General features: G+C 34.5%; 1 protein-coding gene across 11 annotated transcripts in view; it reads left to right on the plus strand.

Moving 5' to 3' along the window:
- The window catches only part of LOC137622274 (transforming acidic coiled-coil-containing protein 3-like), a 295,374-nt gene that overhangs the window by 170,144 nt on the left and 107,996 nt on the right, over positions 1–17,234 (plus strand). For 6 of the 11 annotated variants that reach the window (XM_068352809.1, XM_068352808.1, XM_068352816.1 and 3 more), the window contains 5 exons: positions 2,636–2,680; positions 4,730–4,887; positions 5,749–5,927; positions 9,153–9,200; positions 13,538–16,245. In XM_068352809.1, coding sequence (XP_068208910.1) covers positions 2,636–2,680; positions 4,730–4,887; positions 5,749–5,927; positions 9,153–9,200; positions 13,538–16,245 — 3,138 coding nt within the window. The remainder of the gene's footprint in view (positions 1–2,635; positions 2,681–4,729; positions 4,888–5,748; positions 5,928–9,152; positions 9,201–13,537; positions 16,246–17,234) is intronic. The other 5 variants (XM_068352810.1, XM_068352818.1, XM_068352817.1 and 2 more) reach the window with 2 other exon arrangements.

Below are 17,234 nucleotides of genomic sequence, written 5' to 3' on the forward strand. Positions count from 1 at the left end.
GGCTTGTATACAAAGGCCCCGATTACCTAAATAGCTTGTTAAAAAGACAAAGAACAATGTAGAAATGCTGGATTGTTAAATGGTACTAATTACAGTGGCCTCTTTAATTCTTTGAATATACTAGTAGGGGAAGTGTATATATGACAGTGGCCATGCCCCGTAACTCCCCTATTTTCAACCTTATCGGTAAGAATATAGCAGTCTAAGGGGGTCATGGGGGCCCTATGCCCCTCCATTAGGTAAGTAGGAAAGGACGCAGCTTGTAGGTTAGGTTAGGTTGGGAAGTTTAGGTTAGATGGTGTTCTATGTATGTTCCTTTATGTCATTATACAAAGTCTCTTAAGTTCAGTTTCATTTTTGCTGAAATATCGGCATTAAGAAATGGACACGAAATACTGTCTTCATAGTATTCAGTATATTGGTGTACATTTGACAATAAATAACCATTATGTTTTAAGTAAACTTGGAATGCTAAAATAGAAATCCGTTAGGTTTGGTTATACTGTATCATAAAATTTAATTGATGTATTCAATTAAAGGCTAGTCTATTGAAGAATGTCTAAACTATGATTAATTGCTGAACCAAAGAACACTAATACCAGATGAAAGTGTCTATGTTTGACACTTCAAAACTCAATACAATTTACAGTACAGAAAAATGATGAGAAAATGTCGTAATTTTCAGAACATACATCTTGGTGTAATTGTACCATATTTGTAACTCAATATTGATTCACATATATATTAAAGATAAATTGTAGTGCCTTTATTTTCCATTAGAATGTTTTACCATGATTTTATCTTCATCATCTCCTCCTACGCCTATTAATGCAAAGGGCCTCTGTTAGATTTCACCATTCATCTTAATCTTTAGCTTTTAATCCAATACTTTTCCACTCATCATCTCCGACTTCACGCTTCATAGTCCTCAGCCATGTAGGCCTGGGTCTTTCAACTCTTCTAGTGCCTTGTGGAGCCCTGTTAAGCATTACCATAATTTACATAATAATTATTTATTCCGTCACTACTTAATCACTAGGGATCTTATTCCAAGTGTTGTTTACAAAATGTTTTCCCGTGGTATACATTGATTTTGTATATTAGATCACTAGTAAGGGTGTATAGGTATACTGTATACATGGAAGACATTTCAAGATTGTTTGGTAAGCCAATGTTGTAAGGTTTATCTGGTAGCATGAAAGTTAACATTGTCTCATACATTGTAAATACAGTATTCAAGTTTTGAATAATTTTAGGCACAATAAACCAGTACTGTACCATATTTTATTAAAAAGACACTTTAAAATACTGTATATCATTTAAAGTAAACCAGTACCATATTTTATCTAAAAGACACTTTAATCTATATCTTTCAAGATAAACCAATACCATATTTTATCAAAAAGACACTTTAACTTATATCATTTAAGGTAAACCAATACCATATTTTATCAAAAAGACACTTTTAACCTATATCATTCAAGGTAAACCAATACCATATTTTTTAAAAAGGACACTTTAACTTCTATCATTCAAGGTAAACCAGTACCATATTTTATCAAAAAGACACTTTAACCTATATCATTCAAGGTAAACCAGTACCATATTTTATCAAAAAGACACTTTTAACCTATATCATTCAAGGTAAACCAATACCATATTTTTTAAAAAGGACACTTTAACTTCTATCATTCAAGGTAAACCAGTACCATATTTTATCAAAAAGACACTTTAACCTATATTGTTCAAGGTAAACCAATACCATATTTTATCAAAAAGACTCGTTAAACTATATCATTCAAGGTAAACCAGTACCATATTTTTTAAAAAGACACTTTAACCTATATCTTTAAAGGTAAACCAGTACATTTTATTAAAATGACACTTTAACCTATATCATTCAAGGTAAACAGTAGCATATCTTATTAGAAAGGACACTTTAACTTATATCATTCAAGGTAAACCAGTGCCTTATTTAATTAGAAAGGACACTTTAAACTGTATCATTCAAGGTAAACCAATACCATATTTTATTAAAAAGACACTTTTAATCTATATCGTTCAAGGTAAACCAGTATCGTATTTTATCAAAAAGACACTTTACCCTATATCATTCAAGGTAAACCAGTACCATATTTTAACAAAAAGACACTACCCTATATCATTCAAGGTAAACCAGTACCATATTTTATTAAAAAGGACACATTAACCTATATAATTCAAGGTAAACCAGTGCCTTATTTTATTAAAAAATACCCTTTAACCTATATCGTTCAAGGTAAACCGGTACCATATTTTATTTAAAAGACACTTTTAACCTATATCATTCAAGGTAAACCAGTACCATATTTTATAAAAAAAGACACTTTTAACCTATATAATTCAAGGTAAACCGGTGCCATATTTTATCAAAAAGGACACTTTAACCTATATCGTTCAAGGTAAACCAATACCATATTTTATCAAAAAGACACTTTAACCCATATCATTCAAGGTATGTTTCTTTACTTATATGATAAGTAAATTTGACTTCCTGTTGTTTGTTGTACACATTACTTGGCTGCACAGTTCAGTACAAGGATTTTTGAAACATTTGCCATAGCTCACCTTACCAACACTTACATTTCTATTTCAGGGTAGCCACTCTGCTAGTAGAGCAGACAGTGACCAAAAGAAGAAGGTTGGCAATTATAAGAGTTTGCGTTTTGTGCTCTTGTAATCCTGTTTGCGTACTGGCTGTTAAAAAGTTTAATTTTGCTGTTGAAATAAGCTGTTTTCGCATGAATTTCTATTATGGCCAAAGTTATTTTAACAATTTTACACTTTGAATTCTTGTGTTTCCTTTTTACTACCATTTAAATATTGAAATGAATAAAAATCTTTAAAAATTTTAATTTACTTATTTAAAAGTTATATATTGAAATGTCGTAGCGACTGCATTATATTGCTTTTATGTTTTATATGTGATTTGTTCACATGCCATTTTTAATCATTTGTGTCAGTGTTGCAATGTATTTTTTCTATATCCTCGTATTTTAGACTTTTCACAATTTTTCATATCTTGACTTCCTTTAATCTTTTTGAACATTAAAAGTGCCCTAATACATACTGTAAGTCTAATCTGAAATTTAAAGCTATCAAAGATAAGAAAGCATGTCTGTTTTTTCCTTGCCATAAGCTGATAACTTTGTATGTACAGTCTTAATTGAAAATTATAATTGGAAACAAAAGTTGTATTAATCTTAGTGTTAAAACAAGATTATTGTATGCATTACTTTTTTCAAATACAATAATAGGATATTTTCTCTCACACTTACATTTTTTTCTTTTCTTTTTTTGATATTTGTGCATGATTTGGAAACGTAGTACAGTATAACCTAGGTAACACTACGGCATTTTGATATTTATATGTGTTTTTTTTGAGAAAATATTACATAGCCTCATACTATAGTTGGACACAGTAGTCAGTATACACTAGGTTATAAAAATCCTAAGTAATTGTATTTAGTACTGTTTTTTAATGTGATATATGTTTCTCCATTTTTTCAGAGTTTTGTCAATTGCTTTGTTGCACAATTATTTGCTATTGTTTAGATATTTATTCCAATTCAGTGGGGACTATCTTGCCCTGAGAATGAGTTTTAAATATTTGGATTTGTTATTAAAGTTGGTAGATGAAATATAAATCGTTAAGGTTTAGTTTGAAATACCCCTTTAGCCAAATGCCCCAAATGTCAATGTGTATACTTCTAAATACTGAATGGCAAGTTAGCGGGAAAATCTTGGAAGATTTTGTCGTTGTACCCCAGGGTTTCTGCTCTTTGAAATACTGGGACATATGATAGATATTTTGTGTTAGGATTGAAGGAGAAGTGTTTGTATTTGTTGTTGTTGTTCTTTTTTTTTTTTTTTTTTAATTTAGTGGAAGATAGCTTCCAGAGGTTTTTTTTTTTTTTTTTTTTTAAACTAGATACACATTACCCATAATTCAAACTCAGATTTTACATTTATAGAGTGGCATTATCATGCTGAAAGCCAAGGTTCGCTGCACTTTAGGAATTCCAGATATGTTTTCCGTACTTGTTATTTTTGTACCTCAGAGAACAAGGAGAGACAAAAGTATCAATCATTTCTGACACAGTTCTTTAAAACTGGTAGTCACTATTTTTTTAAGATAACAGCAGAACTACACCCTTAGATAGGAGTCATAAGGTGTAATATACCACAATTGGGACTTCAAAAACAAATGAAGTATCTCGCGTATTAATTTGTGGATGGTCAATGAAACCTTGCGTGCATTATCCAAAATTGCAGCATTTTTTTAAAAAAGCAAAGGAGAAATCTCTTTAGGATGATTGAAAATTTAGTTATCAAGTCAAAGGCCAATGGTAAATGAAAGTGATTCAATTCTATCAAGAAAATAATTTGAAAGAATCCATTTCTAATAAAAGAAATTAGTTGATTATTTGTAAAACTACATTTGTGGCTCAGTTTATCGGTACCGTATACTGTAGTGTAAAATCTAATGTTCTATGATAAAATTTTGTCTCAAAATTATGTTGTTGAGCTGTGTTGCTTTCTTTGTTAATAGGATTTTTAAGTGGGTCTCTAGATCAATTTAATAGTATGCATGTATCATCTCTTAATAATCTTTGTGTCAACAGGCTTCATAAAACTTTTATTTTGGGGTAGTAAAGAGTTTCCAACTTACTTTCTGTTGTTGTTACAGGGAGGTGTGCCCCCTCCTGGCTCTGCGGATCCTCCGTGCAAGCTAGAAGAGGAGGCTGATGTCCAACGTGTCACTACAGAACCAGTGTCGGAGAACATTAATGGTGCCAGTCCGCCTTTGTCACCAAGGTCGCCAGTTTCTGATACATCACCAGAGAGGTACAAGAATTTTATTGGATGAGTTTCTTAATTGAAAACATCCTTTATTACCTCTGCCAAATAAATTGGAAGAAGGTTATATTTTACCCCCGTTTGTATGTTTGTTTGTTTGTGAACAGCTTCCTGGCCAGAATTTCATTCGTAGAGTAATGAAACTTGTAGGGATTAACTTATGTAAAAAGCTGGCAATATTTGAATTTTGGAAGGTCAAGGTTACGGTCAAGCAAAATGTCCAATTCACGTAATCAGCTATAAGTTTGTACATTGTTGTCACAGAGACTTCAAACTTGGTTCATATTTAAGTGTATGAAAATCCACCCCAATTAATGCATGTCAAGGTCAAGGTTGACAAATAAGCTGCCACAGCAGAGGTCTATGCTTTACTGAGTTCCCCTGTAGTTATTAAAGCATTGAAGAGGATATTTCCACTGTTGCTATTTTCACCCCTATTTTATCTCTTTATTAAGATGCCTGTTATGATAATGTGGAGAGATTTATCAAAATATTGAGGAAAGGTCTTTCTTGGTATAGATAATGATATTTAAGCCCCTAAACACCCATTTGTTAATGCTGTACTGTATGACAATTTATAATTACTCTAGTTTATTTAGTCTATGAATATTTACTCAAAATTTTGACAAAGGGGAGGATGGCCTGTGGCACCCTAGCAGTACCAGCCAAACTCGGTTGAGTCTCTTGTCAGGCTGGGGGGAACGTAGGGAGGAGATGTCCCCATTTTTTTACTTTTTGTTTGATGTCGGCTACCCCCCAAAAAACTGTGGGAAGTGCCTTGGTATATGTATATATGTATGATCTGTTCACTCAGCTTTTCAGCATTCACATTATGTATCTGTATTTCAGCTTGAGCAAAGACTGTGAAACTCCTTCCACAGCTGAAGAAGTCAGCTTTGCCTCCTGTTTAACCGAGTCTCCAAACAGTCTTTCCGAGAGCCTTCCTGCATCTGCCGTCAAAACTCAACCAACAGTTAATTCCTTTGGCAAAGGAGTAGCTAAGAATCCTGAGGCATCAATTAATTCAGGTATGTTTTGGCATAGTTTTATATTTTGTTACTTAGAATTACTCGGATTTCTTTAGGGTAAAGTACCGTTCACTATTTCCTTCGTCCCCTTGAATGACATACATCTTTTTAGTAGCCAGATTAAAATTCAGCCGTTTTCTTATTTTGCCTTCGCTTATTCAGCATGGCCCTATTTTTCTTTAGTCATTGTTGACCTGATGCAGTAAAAATAATTGGTGTTGTAACTGAAGCTTAGACGAAATGAAAGGTAATCCGATTTTATTTTCATCATAACCTGGCTTTGTTTTCTTGTAAGAAGATATACCATATTACAAAGTTATTTTTTTATTTTGTCTAGATTTAGATGTTCATTGTCAAGATTATCTTTATCACTAACAAGTATCTCAGTTTGTTCATTGATACATTGCCATTTGTTTATTTCAAGACTAAATGGTTTTTTTCCCAATTATCACATATATGTATTAACCCTTTTACCCCCAAGATATTTGGAACTTTTCAACCCTTAACCCCCAGGCGTTTTCTTTTTCAAGCACATTTTGCAATACATTTTTTTTTTTAAATTGCGCTAACAGCCTTAATTTTCGTCATAGAGAGATCAGGTTGGTCTCACTATTTTGGAAAATGCCTGAAGTTTCTCAAAGTTATCAAAAATATGCAAAAAAATGTAAATAGTAGTATTTTGCAAGGACATACCGATACGTCCATGGGGGTAAAGGGATGAGTTTTGTGAAACGTACCAGTACGTCCATTGGGGGTAAAAGGGTTAATTAACAGTAACGTAAAAAACATTTTAAGCTTCCAGTTTTATTTTCTTCTCAAAGCTCAGTTCAAAAGTATGCAATTTTGTAGTGGAGCTTGGCCAATTTGTATGGTATTTTGTATCATTGTAATTGAATTTTTTTTTTTTTTTTTTTTTCAATATCTATCATTTTCAGTTCTTACAAATATTTTTATGCATTTTAAGTACAATTCTATGGTTAAGTCTACTTTGCAGATTTTTATTTGTAAAAAAAAAATACAGTAAAACCTTTATTTTGAAATTGTATACAGTAAAACATTTATTTTGAAATTGTATCCTTAATTTTTTACTTAAATAACTTTTCTTTATAATTGATATATTTTAGTGCCAACATTTTGTCACAGAGTTTATTTTTTAAATGTTCAGTGTTCTTTATTGTTAGTTATATAATACTGTTTGTGGCTAAACATCATTTCTCAACTATTTAAGAAATACATTTTTTTTATAAAGTTTATACTTCTTGAATAGTTTTATTCATCTCTGGAACTGGACATTTCCTTTTTCAAATCCCAGTTATTGATGTACTGTATATATATCCTCACCCAGCATTCTTATGCCTATGGTGCGTCGATCTCTTGCTTGGTTCATTCTGCCTCACGCGGAAATACCTTTTTGTATTTGACTTTATTTCCTTTCAAGTTCCTCAAGTCGATTTCCCTGAGGAATTTTTTGCATTCCAAACTTGTGTCGAGACTTCATATATTCAATTCTGTATCACCCTCCTCTTATAGGGTTCATTGCATTCGTGGCATGACATACTATATAAAGTATCAGAGACTCCATGTACTGTCCTTCAGTTACCTATACAAAAAGCCTTCTTCATTGTATATTTTTACCTTGGTCTCTTCCCTCCTTGTTCTTCAACTGCTTTGATTATTCTTTGTCCTAATTTTCACCCTTCGTTTAAAAACAAATCCTTCGGGCACACCCTGTACCAGTCTCATCAAACTACTTTGCATTAATGGCGATAATGACAGTTGTTTAGTCTCATTAAACTACTGTACTATGTAGTAATAATGGTTATAATGACAAATTCACTGTGATGAAAAATAATTTTACAGTAGTTCAGAAACTTGACTTACTTGGGAAAGTACTCTGATTTATAGTGAATTGCTAGTTGTTTGTCTATTTTTATAAATTAGTCTAATGATGGTACTGCATCATACTGGTGAACTCGCTTATGTTTCAGCTAAGGGCTTTGAAGAAAGTTGACATATAGAAAAGAAGAGATCAAAGATAATGGATGAAAAGTGAAAGAAAGCTATGCATTTAAAGGTTTAAAGGTCACTCATGAATGGCAGAGGCAAGGAATGGTGACTGTGTCCTATCAAGCAGGACAATGCCCTAGAGACTGACCATATATATATATGATCATCACCCCAGCCCCCTCTCCACCCAAGCTAGGGCCAAGGAGGGCCAGGCAATGGCTGCTGATGACTCAGTAGATAGACCTATAGGCTACCCCAAATCTTCCATCCTTAGCTCACAAGGATGGTTAGGTTCTAGCGACCAAAGGAACTAACGAGTCTGAGCGGGACTCGAACCCCAGTCTGGGGATCACCAGTCAGGGACATTACCGTATCGGGACTGAAGATGATATACTATAGAAAACTTAAAGTAATGTGCAAAGTAAAGGTGTCCCATGGATGATATGATTCATGCATTTAAAATTGATATAAGAATTGAATGGATATGATTCCTGCATTTACAATTTATATAAGAATTTGAAAGTGCAATGTGAAAAGGTAAAATCTCTAAGTTGATATCCTTCATCAAAGTTATAGAGATTTGAAATACTACTTTTGTGTTGCTTAAAGACAAGTGTTGTAATAGTTGAAGATATCAACATTGCACAAGCAATTTGAAATGCCATTTCTCTTAAGAAAGTGATACTTTAATTTTGTGCCCTACGTATATGGCATTGACTCTTCTTTAAACAATGATAGATGCGAGTCGATAGTGAAATTTTGATACAGAGGGTCCTCAACTTACGAACTTAATAGGTTCCAAGAAGCTGTTTGTAAGTTAAATTTTGTCCTTGGGTAGGCCTAACCTGATTCCCGTGCCTACAATTTCATTCTACAAAAGTCAAAAAAAGTCCTGTTTCATATGAAATAAATATCAGGTTATTACAAATGTCATTTTGCTTACTGTATTGAATATAATATTGAGGACTTTCTACACTTTTCCTTATTCTCTTCTAGTTTTTATATGAGGTGGAAAGTTCTTGAAATGTCTATCGTTACCTGACTGCTGGATAGATATTAATGATATTTATTGTTTAGCCACAACAGTATTTAATTAATTTTTTTTTAATGCCGTGTGCATTTTACTCTGTCGTATTTTTTTCTCTTGTTCGTTTGTAGGTTATCAAGCTGAGGCTCGATGTGTAGTAATTGTCACTAATAATGTTTGTTCATTTGCAGTGTCTGACTCAGTTGAACTGAACAATACCCAAAATGGGGTTAAAAAAGGTATTCCTAAATGCTTTTAAAAGTATTATTTGACGTTGAGTTTAGCTAATGCATTTTCATGCCCTCACTCACTAAGAACTGTGTGTTCCATTTTAAATTGAATAAAAAAAGTTTTTGATTTATGTACTTTGGTTACTTTATACTTAAATACATTTAAGTGGATGGAGCCGCCTTTATATATTTTAACATTATGATTACTTGCCAAAACCAATGATTTAAAGATCAAATGTTCTAACTAGTTTGACTTTTTGTTTCCAGTTTTTAATGAATTTAAAAACAATCTAATTGTGAACAGTATTGGTATTGTTTCTTAAAAAAAGGACAATATATTTACTTCTTTAAATTACATAAATATAAGTAATATTTACCTACTGTTATTAAATAAATTTGATGTACAGTATTTTTTTTTCATGGACATCTTGCAGTAATATTTAGCTTATTGGTTTTTTATAAAGAAAAATTTTATTTTCTAAAATTTTTGAAACAAATGTTCAACAATAACATGATTGAAAGTTAAGCATTGTTTTTTACTAGATACTAGTAAGTTTTTGGCTGCCATTTGCTTTACACACAGATTTTGTGCTAATAGTACATCTCACTAGATTTTGCAATGTACAGTATGTGTTTTGGGTTTTCAGTATTTCACTGTAGTCCATTTCTTTTAGCGATGCATATTTGCACTGACTCGCAGCGGTGCCTTTTTAGCTCGGAAAAGTTTCCGGATCGCTGATTGGTTGGACAAGATAATTCTAACCAATCAGCGATCAGGAAACTTTTCCGAGCTAAAAGGGCACCGCCGCGAGTCGGTGCAAATATGCATCGCTAAAAGAAATGGACTATTGTGTGTGTGTGTAACTAACATTTATAGATTTGAGTTTGCTATCACAACCCACTTACTCATTTTTGTCGTCATCTTGTGTCTTTATCACCTTGTGGTTTGGTTGTAAAGTTTTTCAGTGAATGATTTAATGGGATGAATTTTTTTCTGCAAGTTCTAGAGGCTAATTTGGTTTCATGTGAACAATGCAAACACTTTATTTTGTTGTTAATTAACATTTTGATTAAATTTCTAATAGCACAAGTACAGTAATGGGGTATCTGTATTTTTATAGTACAGGTAATAAATATTGATTTGGGAACAAAGATATATACAGTTCAATACTTTAGGAATGATTTACAGCATCCATTTGACCCCTAGCTGCACTCACTATATAACCTTTCTCTACACTGTACCTCTATTTGCCGAGTTTCTTCTTAACTTTTTATTTATAGGGCAACTGTGTGATTTTACACTACTTTCTCTAGGGTGTTGCATGGTTCCTAAGGTCCCAACACTGTGGCTTAGGGACCAGATTCATAAAAATAAGTGTGCAAATATCACCAGGATTAATGGATTTTACAGTCCATCTAAATAATTTTTACCCAATATACCATTGCTTACAAAACAAAGCTGGATTATTATTATTATTATTATTATTACTAGCCAAGCTACAACCCTAGTTGGAAAGGCAAGATGCTATAAGCCCAAGGGCTCCAATAGGGACAAATAGCCCAGTTAGGAAAGGAAATAAGGAAATAAATGATGATAATAAGTTAACAATAAATCATTCTAAAAACAGTAACAACGTCAAAACAGATATGTCCTATATAAACTATTAACGTCAAAAACAGATATGTCATATATAAACTTTAGAGTCATGTCAGCCTGGTCAACATAAAAACATTTGCTCCAACTTTGAACTTTTGAAGTTCTACTGATTCAACTACTCGATTAGAAAGATCATTCCACAACTTGGTAACAGCTGGAATAAAACTTCTAGAATACTGTGTAGTATTGAGCCTCATGATGGAGAAGGTCTCCGTTTTAGTGTTTGCAAATCATTATGACCACAGTTAGTATTTTAGTGATTCCAAAATTCCAAATCAATATTACTTGTGCTTGCAAAGTTGTGCAGAAAATACACCCGAGTTTCTTGTTTGCTTGCCTCTCTGTCTATCCAAAAGACATGAACACTGTTAATGTTTTTCGGTTAATTGTTGTCCTTGTGTGGGTGGCCTGTGTACCGAAGAAGGTTCATTCAGCTTCTCTGTTCGTGAACACTGTATATGCTTTTTGTTTAATCGTTGTTCTCGTGTCGATGGGCTGTGTACTGAGGAAAATTCAGTTAGCTTCTCTTTATGAACAATGTTTATGCTTTTTGGTTAGTTCTTCCTGTGTGAGTGGCCTTTGTACCAAGGAAAATTCATTAACCTTCTCTGATGGATCTGGGTATGTATTCTGGATGGTTTTATTTTTATAATTTCAACCTTAAGAAAGTTATAATCTTACGTGCCCCCACAGTCAATTTAGTTGCCATTTTTTATAAGGTTTAATTTTAGCCAATTTGGATTTGGTATATACAAGTATATAATCATAAGAATTCACAGCAGAAAGGCCTGTGCTCGGAGGGCTTGATTTCAATTCTCCTCGTGGAAAGTTGCCTTTATTGTTGTGCTATGAGGGCACTCTAGTTTATAAATTTGTCAGTGTTGTAATTATAAGTTTCTTCCTATTTTAGAAGAGCTTACATGAATTGTTACCAGGAAAGGAATATTCTCCTAAATAACAGTATTACTTACGTACATCTATAATACAGTAATGAGTTATAACTGATAAAGTTAATATAGCATTTCTTAGCTGTGATCAGTTTTTAGTCTAGTTGTAACTGTAGCCATTTTATATCATTACTAAGTAAATAGCTAATGTGACATACTCTTCTATTGGATAATTTTTATAATCATAATAGGAAAAAATTTCTCCTAAGTGATAAGGAAATGAATCTTCATGAATATCAGGGTGTGCTTTAGTAGGTCAATTTGACTCCAGAAGGAATTATAGTACTGTACTGTGTGTGAGGAAATTTTAAGGAGAACTTATTGTGCAAAACTAATTTTCATCTTAGTTCACAAAGATATGTAACTCCACATACTTTAACCCTTTTACCCCCAGGCTCTTTGGAAATTTCCAACCCTTAACCCCCAGGGGGTTATTTTTTTCCCAGCAAATTTTGCAGTATATTTTTTTTAAATTGCTCTAACAGCCTTGATTTTTGTCATAGAGAGGTCAGGTTGGTCTCATTCTCTTGGAAAATGCCGGAATTTTCTCAAAAAATTATAAGAAATATGAAAACAAAAATTTTTATAGCATTTTTTTGAAAGGACGTACCGGTACGTCCATGGGGGTAAAGGGATGGGTTTTGTGAAACGTACCAGTACGTCCTTTGGGGGTAAAAGGGTTAATATTGAGGGAGCCTTTATCCTTCCAAGTACAATTTTGTGTACGGTACCAGAATCGTTTTGGCTTTTCCTTCTTTGACCAGCATTGTAGGCACTGAGAATTTTATGGTCTGATGCTGCCTTGTTTAGTATGCGAATACACATCATTAATTAATGAAATTATTACCTATACCCTGAAAGTCTGGAACGTCATCCTTTCTTGTCGTAGTCCCTCTGTGTGATTCAATGAGTCTGTAGAACATTAGTCTGTGATTTGGGGGAAAAGTTTATTGGCAATTTAGTTTTATGCCTAGAGGTCACACTAAATTTGAAATATCAAATCGTTTAGAGCATCAAATAGAGAAAGTGACTTGAAATAAATGTTTGTGATATTTATATACTTTATGGAAGAAATATGAAGGTTAAAAACCTTTTTTAACCTTTATTGTATTAGCTCTAAAGGGTTTTTAACTGCTTCCCGTTATTCTACATATCATTAAGCTGTCTGCTGAAACAATTTAAAGTCACTGATAAGGGAGCGTTATCAGCAGTTGCGGTATTCAAGTAGAATAATCATCAAAGTTTTCCTAATTAAATGACCTGTGAATCATATTCTTACGTAAACCACGTTTCTGGCAAGTGAGTGTGTTGATAAGAAGGTGTTACAGGGTAATCTTCCCAGCAAGTCTTTATCTTGTTTGATAACTAATCATTTATGTACTTTTCTTACTCTTGTGATGTACAGTACAGTAATTTGTTAGTTACCTTGTAGTAGCTGCACAAAGTGCTAAGATGCTGAGGGCCTATGGTATTGTATCTAATTGCTGATTTAAAGGGTCGTTTAGTATTGTGCTTGTTAAGTTGTGTTTGATGATAATAGATGTTCTATACCCTAAATAGTTTTGGTAAGCCTAACAAGGTATTGTTGGTTTTTTGTGATTAGATACATTTATAACAATGAGTAGCAGGTGTTTTCTTTCTATTGCCTTATCACCAGTAATCTTTATACGTTTGTTACAGAATGTTATTCTGTTGTTGTTCCTTTTTCAAATCCAAGTCTCACTCTGAATTCCTCCTTGCAGACTCTGAGTATGAAAGTGCGGAGGAAATCGATCTTCCGCCCGACCCAGTTGTCGTCACTCAGCAGCCATCGTCGGAGAAGTGTCTTCCAGTAGCGCCAATTACAGACTGTACCCAGGCTACAGAACAGTCTGTGACTCCAGTTAGTGATAAGTCAATCAGTGAAACAGAAACCCAGTTGGAGAACAGTATTGTTGAAAACAGTATTAATGACAATTGCATAAAAGTTTCTGAAAACGGTTGTGTCGAAGTTCAGGAGATTGTCAGTGAACAGCCCATAGCAAATGCAGAATCTCCAGAAAGTGCCATAAGTGAATCTCTGGTCACAGTAACAAGGAACGAGTTAATCGAAGAAACCATCAGTGCGAAGACATTGGTTCAGGAAGAGGTTACCGAAGTAATATCCTGTCAGACGGTAGTGAGTGGAGAAGCCGATAGTTTAACAGAAAGAAAGGAAGAATTATCCTTGGAATTGCAAGGTTCCTTAGAGGTCAAGAGTGAAAGTAACAGTTTGCCAGTTAGTGAAGAAATACAGCAAAGGAATGAGCAAAATTTAGAGACCATCACCCAAAATTGTATAGAAAAAACAGATAATAGTATTCCTGTAACAGAAGAAATTATAAATAGGGATGTTAATGAAAACACCGATAGTGAACTTGTGAATCAAAGTGAAAATAAAGACAGTATTTCTATTGAGAAGCAGATTGAGCAAGAGTCTTTAAAGGAAAGTTCAGATCAGCAAACAACCCTAGTTGAATCAAAAGATAATCAGTCATCACTCAATACAAGCGAGTTATCTGGGTTCGATAATGTCCAGCCACCCAATGCAAATGAAGTTCCCTGTACTTCGCCACCAGAACAAGTTAATGAAGAACCTCTGAACCATACATTAGATGATGAAGATCTGCCAATTCCACCAAAGAAAGGTTATTCTTTAGATTTCCTTGACAATCTAGAAGACCCAAATTTCAACCCATTTGCGACCAAAACTGCAGTTAGAAGTACCCCTCCTCCAAGCCCGGAAGCTGGTCGGAAGCTTCCCCCTCTAAAGCCTGCCATAAGGAAAAAGAAAGAGGCAAAGAGTAGTGCCAAGGACCCCGACCCTCCTGCTAATGCAAACGACAATAAAACTCAGGATCCAGACACTGCTATAGACAATAAAGTTGAAAATACCCCGAGTGTAGAATCCAACCCCAACAACCAGGCAAATTCTGACCAACTTTTAGAAGTAACTTTTGAAAACCCGTCTAAACCGCCTAGTAAACCACCTCCTAGACTTAATCGTAAATCTGTGCCAAACAAGAAGCCAGTCAATAAAACTCCTCTTAAATCAAAAATAATTGAAAAGAATAATAATACAGTTAATGAGAGAGCTTTGAATGACACTGAAAACAAGACAGAGTCAGAAGAAGAGCTACCGCTTCCCCCTTCAAAAGGATACAACCTTGACTTTTTAGATAATCTTGAGGATCCAAATTTCAATCCCTTCGCAACAAAGTGTGCTGTAAGCAATTCTCCTCCAAAAGAGGGCTTTTCTGTGCCAAACGATCAAGAACCTGAACCCGAATCAAAACCCAAAGCAAAGATAGTTGCTACAAAGAAGGTAGTCCCCAAGAAAGGTTTTTCAGTTATCAAAAATAAAGTTAAAGTACAACCAGCCAAACAAGAACAGGATATCAAGTCTGACACAACACCATCTTCAGAGGAGAAAGTTGCAGAAGAAGTATCAAAGTCCCAAGAAGAGGAAGACCTACCTGTACCCCCTAAAAAAGGATATAATCTAGACTTTTTAGAAGACCCAAACTTTGATCCTTTCAATAGTAAACCATCCTTTAGTAATACATCTGACAATACAGCTGTAGATGCACCAAAACCAACCAGGGAAGTACTTGGAGGACCTTGCACTGAGGAGCCAAAACCTGCACCAGAGGAAACAAGTCAGCAGTCAGTCAGTCCCACCCCTGTTGTCCAAGAAGAACAAGCGGCAATATCAACCGACCATGAAAACAATGAAGTTATTGATGTAACAGATTCAGCTAAGGAATGTAAAGAAACTTGTGATTCATCAGAGAAAAAAACCGTACAAAAAGAAGAAAAGTGTGAAGCTTCATTAGTGGTGAATGGTGATTTAGAGGCTGATAAAGTAGAAAAATTAGAAGAAACAGAAACCAAACCTCTTTCACAGTTAGTTGAAAATAAATGTCAGGAAAATGAAAGTAATGAGCTGAGAGTAGATAACAAGGGTGACGGTGAGCAGGGAAAAGATTTCAGTTTTCAACCGGATGAAAGCGAAGGCTTTGATGAAGGAAATTTAGGCATACCCAAAGTTCCTTCTATAGGAACTATAGGACATCTTGATAGTCTAGAATTTGCTCAACTGTTGGGAAATGAGGCAAGTCGTCTTGCTGAGGAGTTTATGAACTGTTCTACAGATTCTGGCCTTCCAGACTCTGATGATAGTGTGCATGTGAAGCCAAATAACATGAACTCAAACATGGCAGACAAAGATATTAGTACCCTTGCTCGGTTATCAGCTCACCTCGATGAAAATATCAATCCTTTCCAGAAGAATTCTAGGTTGCAGAGGTCGCCTCCTTTAGGGAAGCGGGATGTATGCGGTGCTGAAGGAGGAGATGGTAGTGAAACTTTTGATCCCTTCAAGCCAAGAAGAGCACTACACAGAGAGAGTGGAATTGGTGAAGAAAGACTGGTAAGTAAGATCTGCCTTTTTTAATATAGGCTTTAAATTATTTTGTCTTGAAATTCTTATTTGTTCCTACGCTAATCCAAACCCTAGTCCTTTAATTACCTCTGCCAACAAAGTTGGAAGGAGGTTATGTTTTACCCTGTTTGTTTATGAACAGCTTCCTGGCCACAATTTTAATCGTAGAGTAATGAAACTTGCAGGGATTAACTATTATGTAAAAAGCTGGAAACAATTACATTTTGGAAGGTCAAGGTCACGGTCAAGCAAAATGTCCAATTCACATAATCAGCCATAAATTTGGACATCGTTGTCACACAGACTTCAAACTTGGTTCATTTTTTGAGTGTATGAAAATCCACACCAATTAGTATATGTTAACGAGAAATAAGCTGCCGTGGCGGAGGTCTGCACTCTACTGAGTGCCCCTCTATTTGGACTATATTTTCAGTGGGGCTGAAACTTGGCTGTCAAAAGTTATAATGATGTATGTGTAGTTACTAGGAGGAGGTGGGGGAGCTGCTTCCCCCACCCAGCTAATACACTGAGTAGCCACTTTGTTCTCAGCAGCCAAAGAGTACAGACATACTCCTGGTGTTGCCATCTGGCTATTTTAATTTTTTGTTTCTTCTTCTAGATAATGGTTAGCAGTTTGTTGTGAGCTAGGGAAACTGAGGAGGAAGAAAGGTTTTAAGTTTTCCCAATAATTGTAGCTGACAGTTTCTGAGTAACTCTCCAATATGTCTTCTGTTCCTATCTAACAGCATTCCTGTTGCTGTTTATTCCCTCCTGAGTGTGAATTAGTGACAAAAACAACATCGTAACAGGAAGTGAACATTGATGCACACAGTCGATACAAGAACAACTTTGTCACTCCACCTCGGCTGCACCTTCAACTCTTCACATTGCTGGTCAGGACAGAGCCCTTCTTACACTTATGGACGAAATAGTACTATAAAACCAATCAATAGTTTTGTATACATGACTCCTACTAT

This window comes from Palaemon carinicauda, chromosome 29 (assembly GCF_036898095.1).
Source record: "Palaemon carinicauda isolate YSFRI2023 chromosome 29, ASM3689809v2, whole genome shotgun sequence".
Classification (NCBI taxonomy): domain Eukaryota; kingdom Metazoa; phylum Arthropoda; class Malacostraca; order Decapoda; family Palaemonidae; genus Palaemon; species Palaemon carinicauda.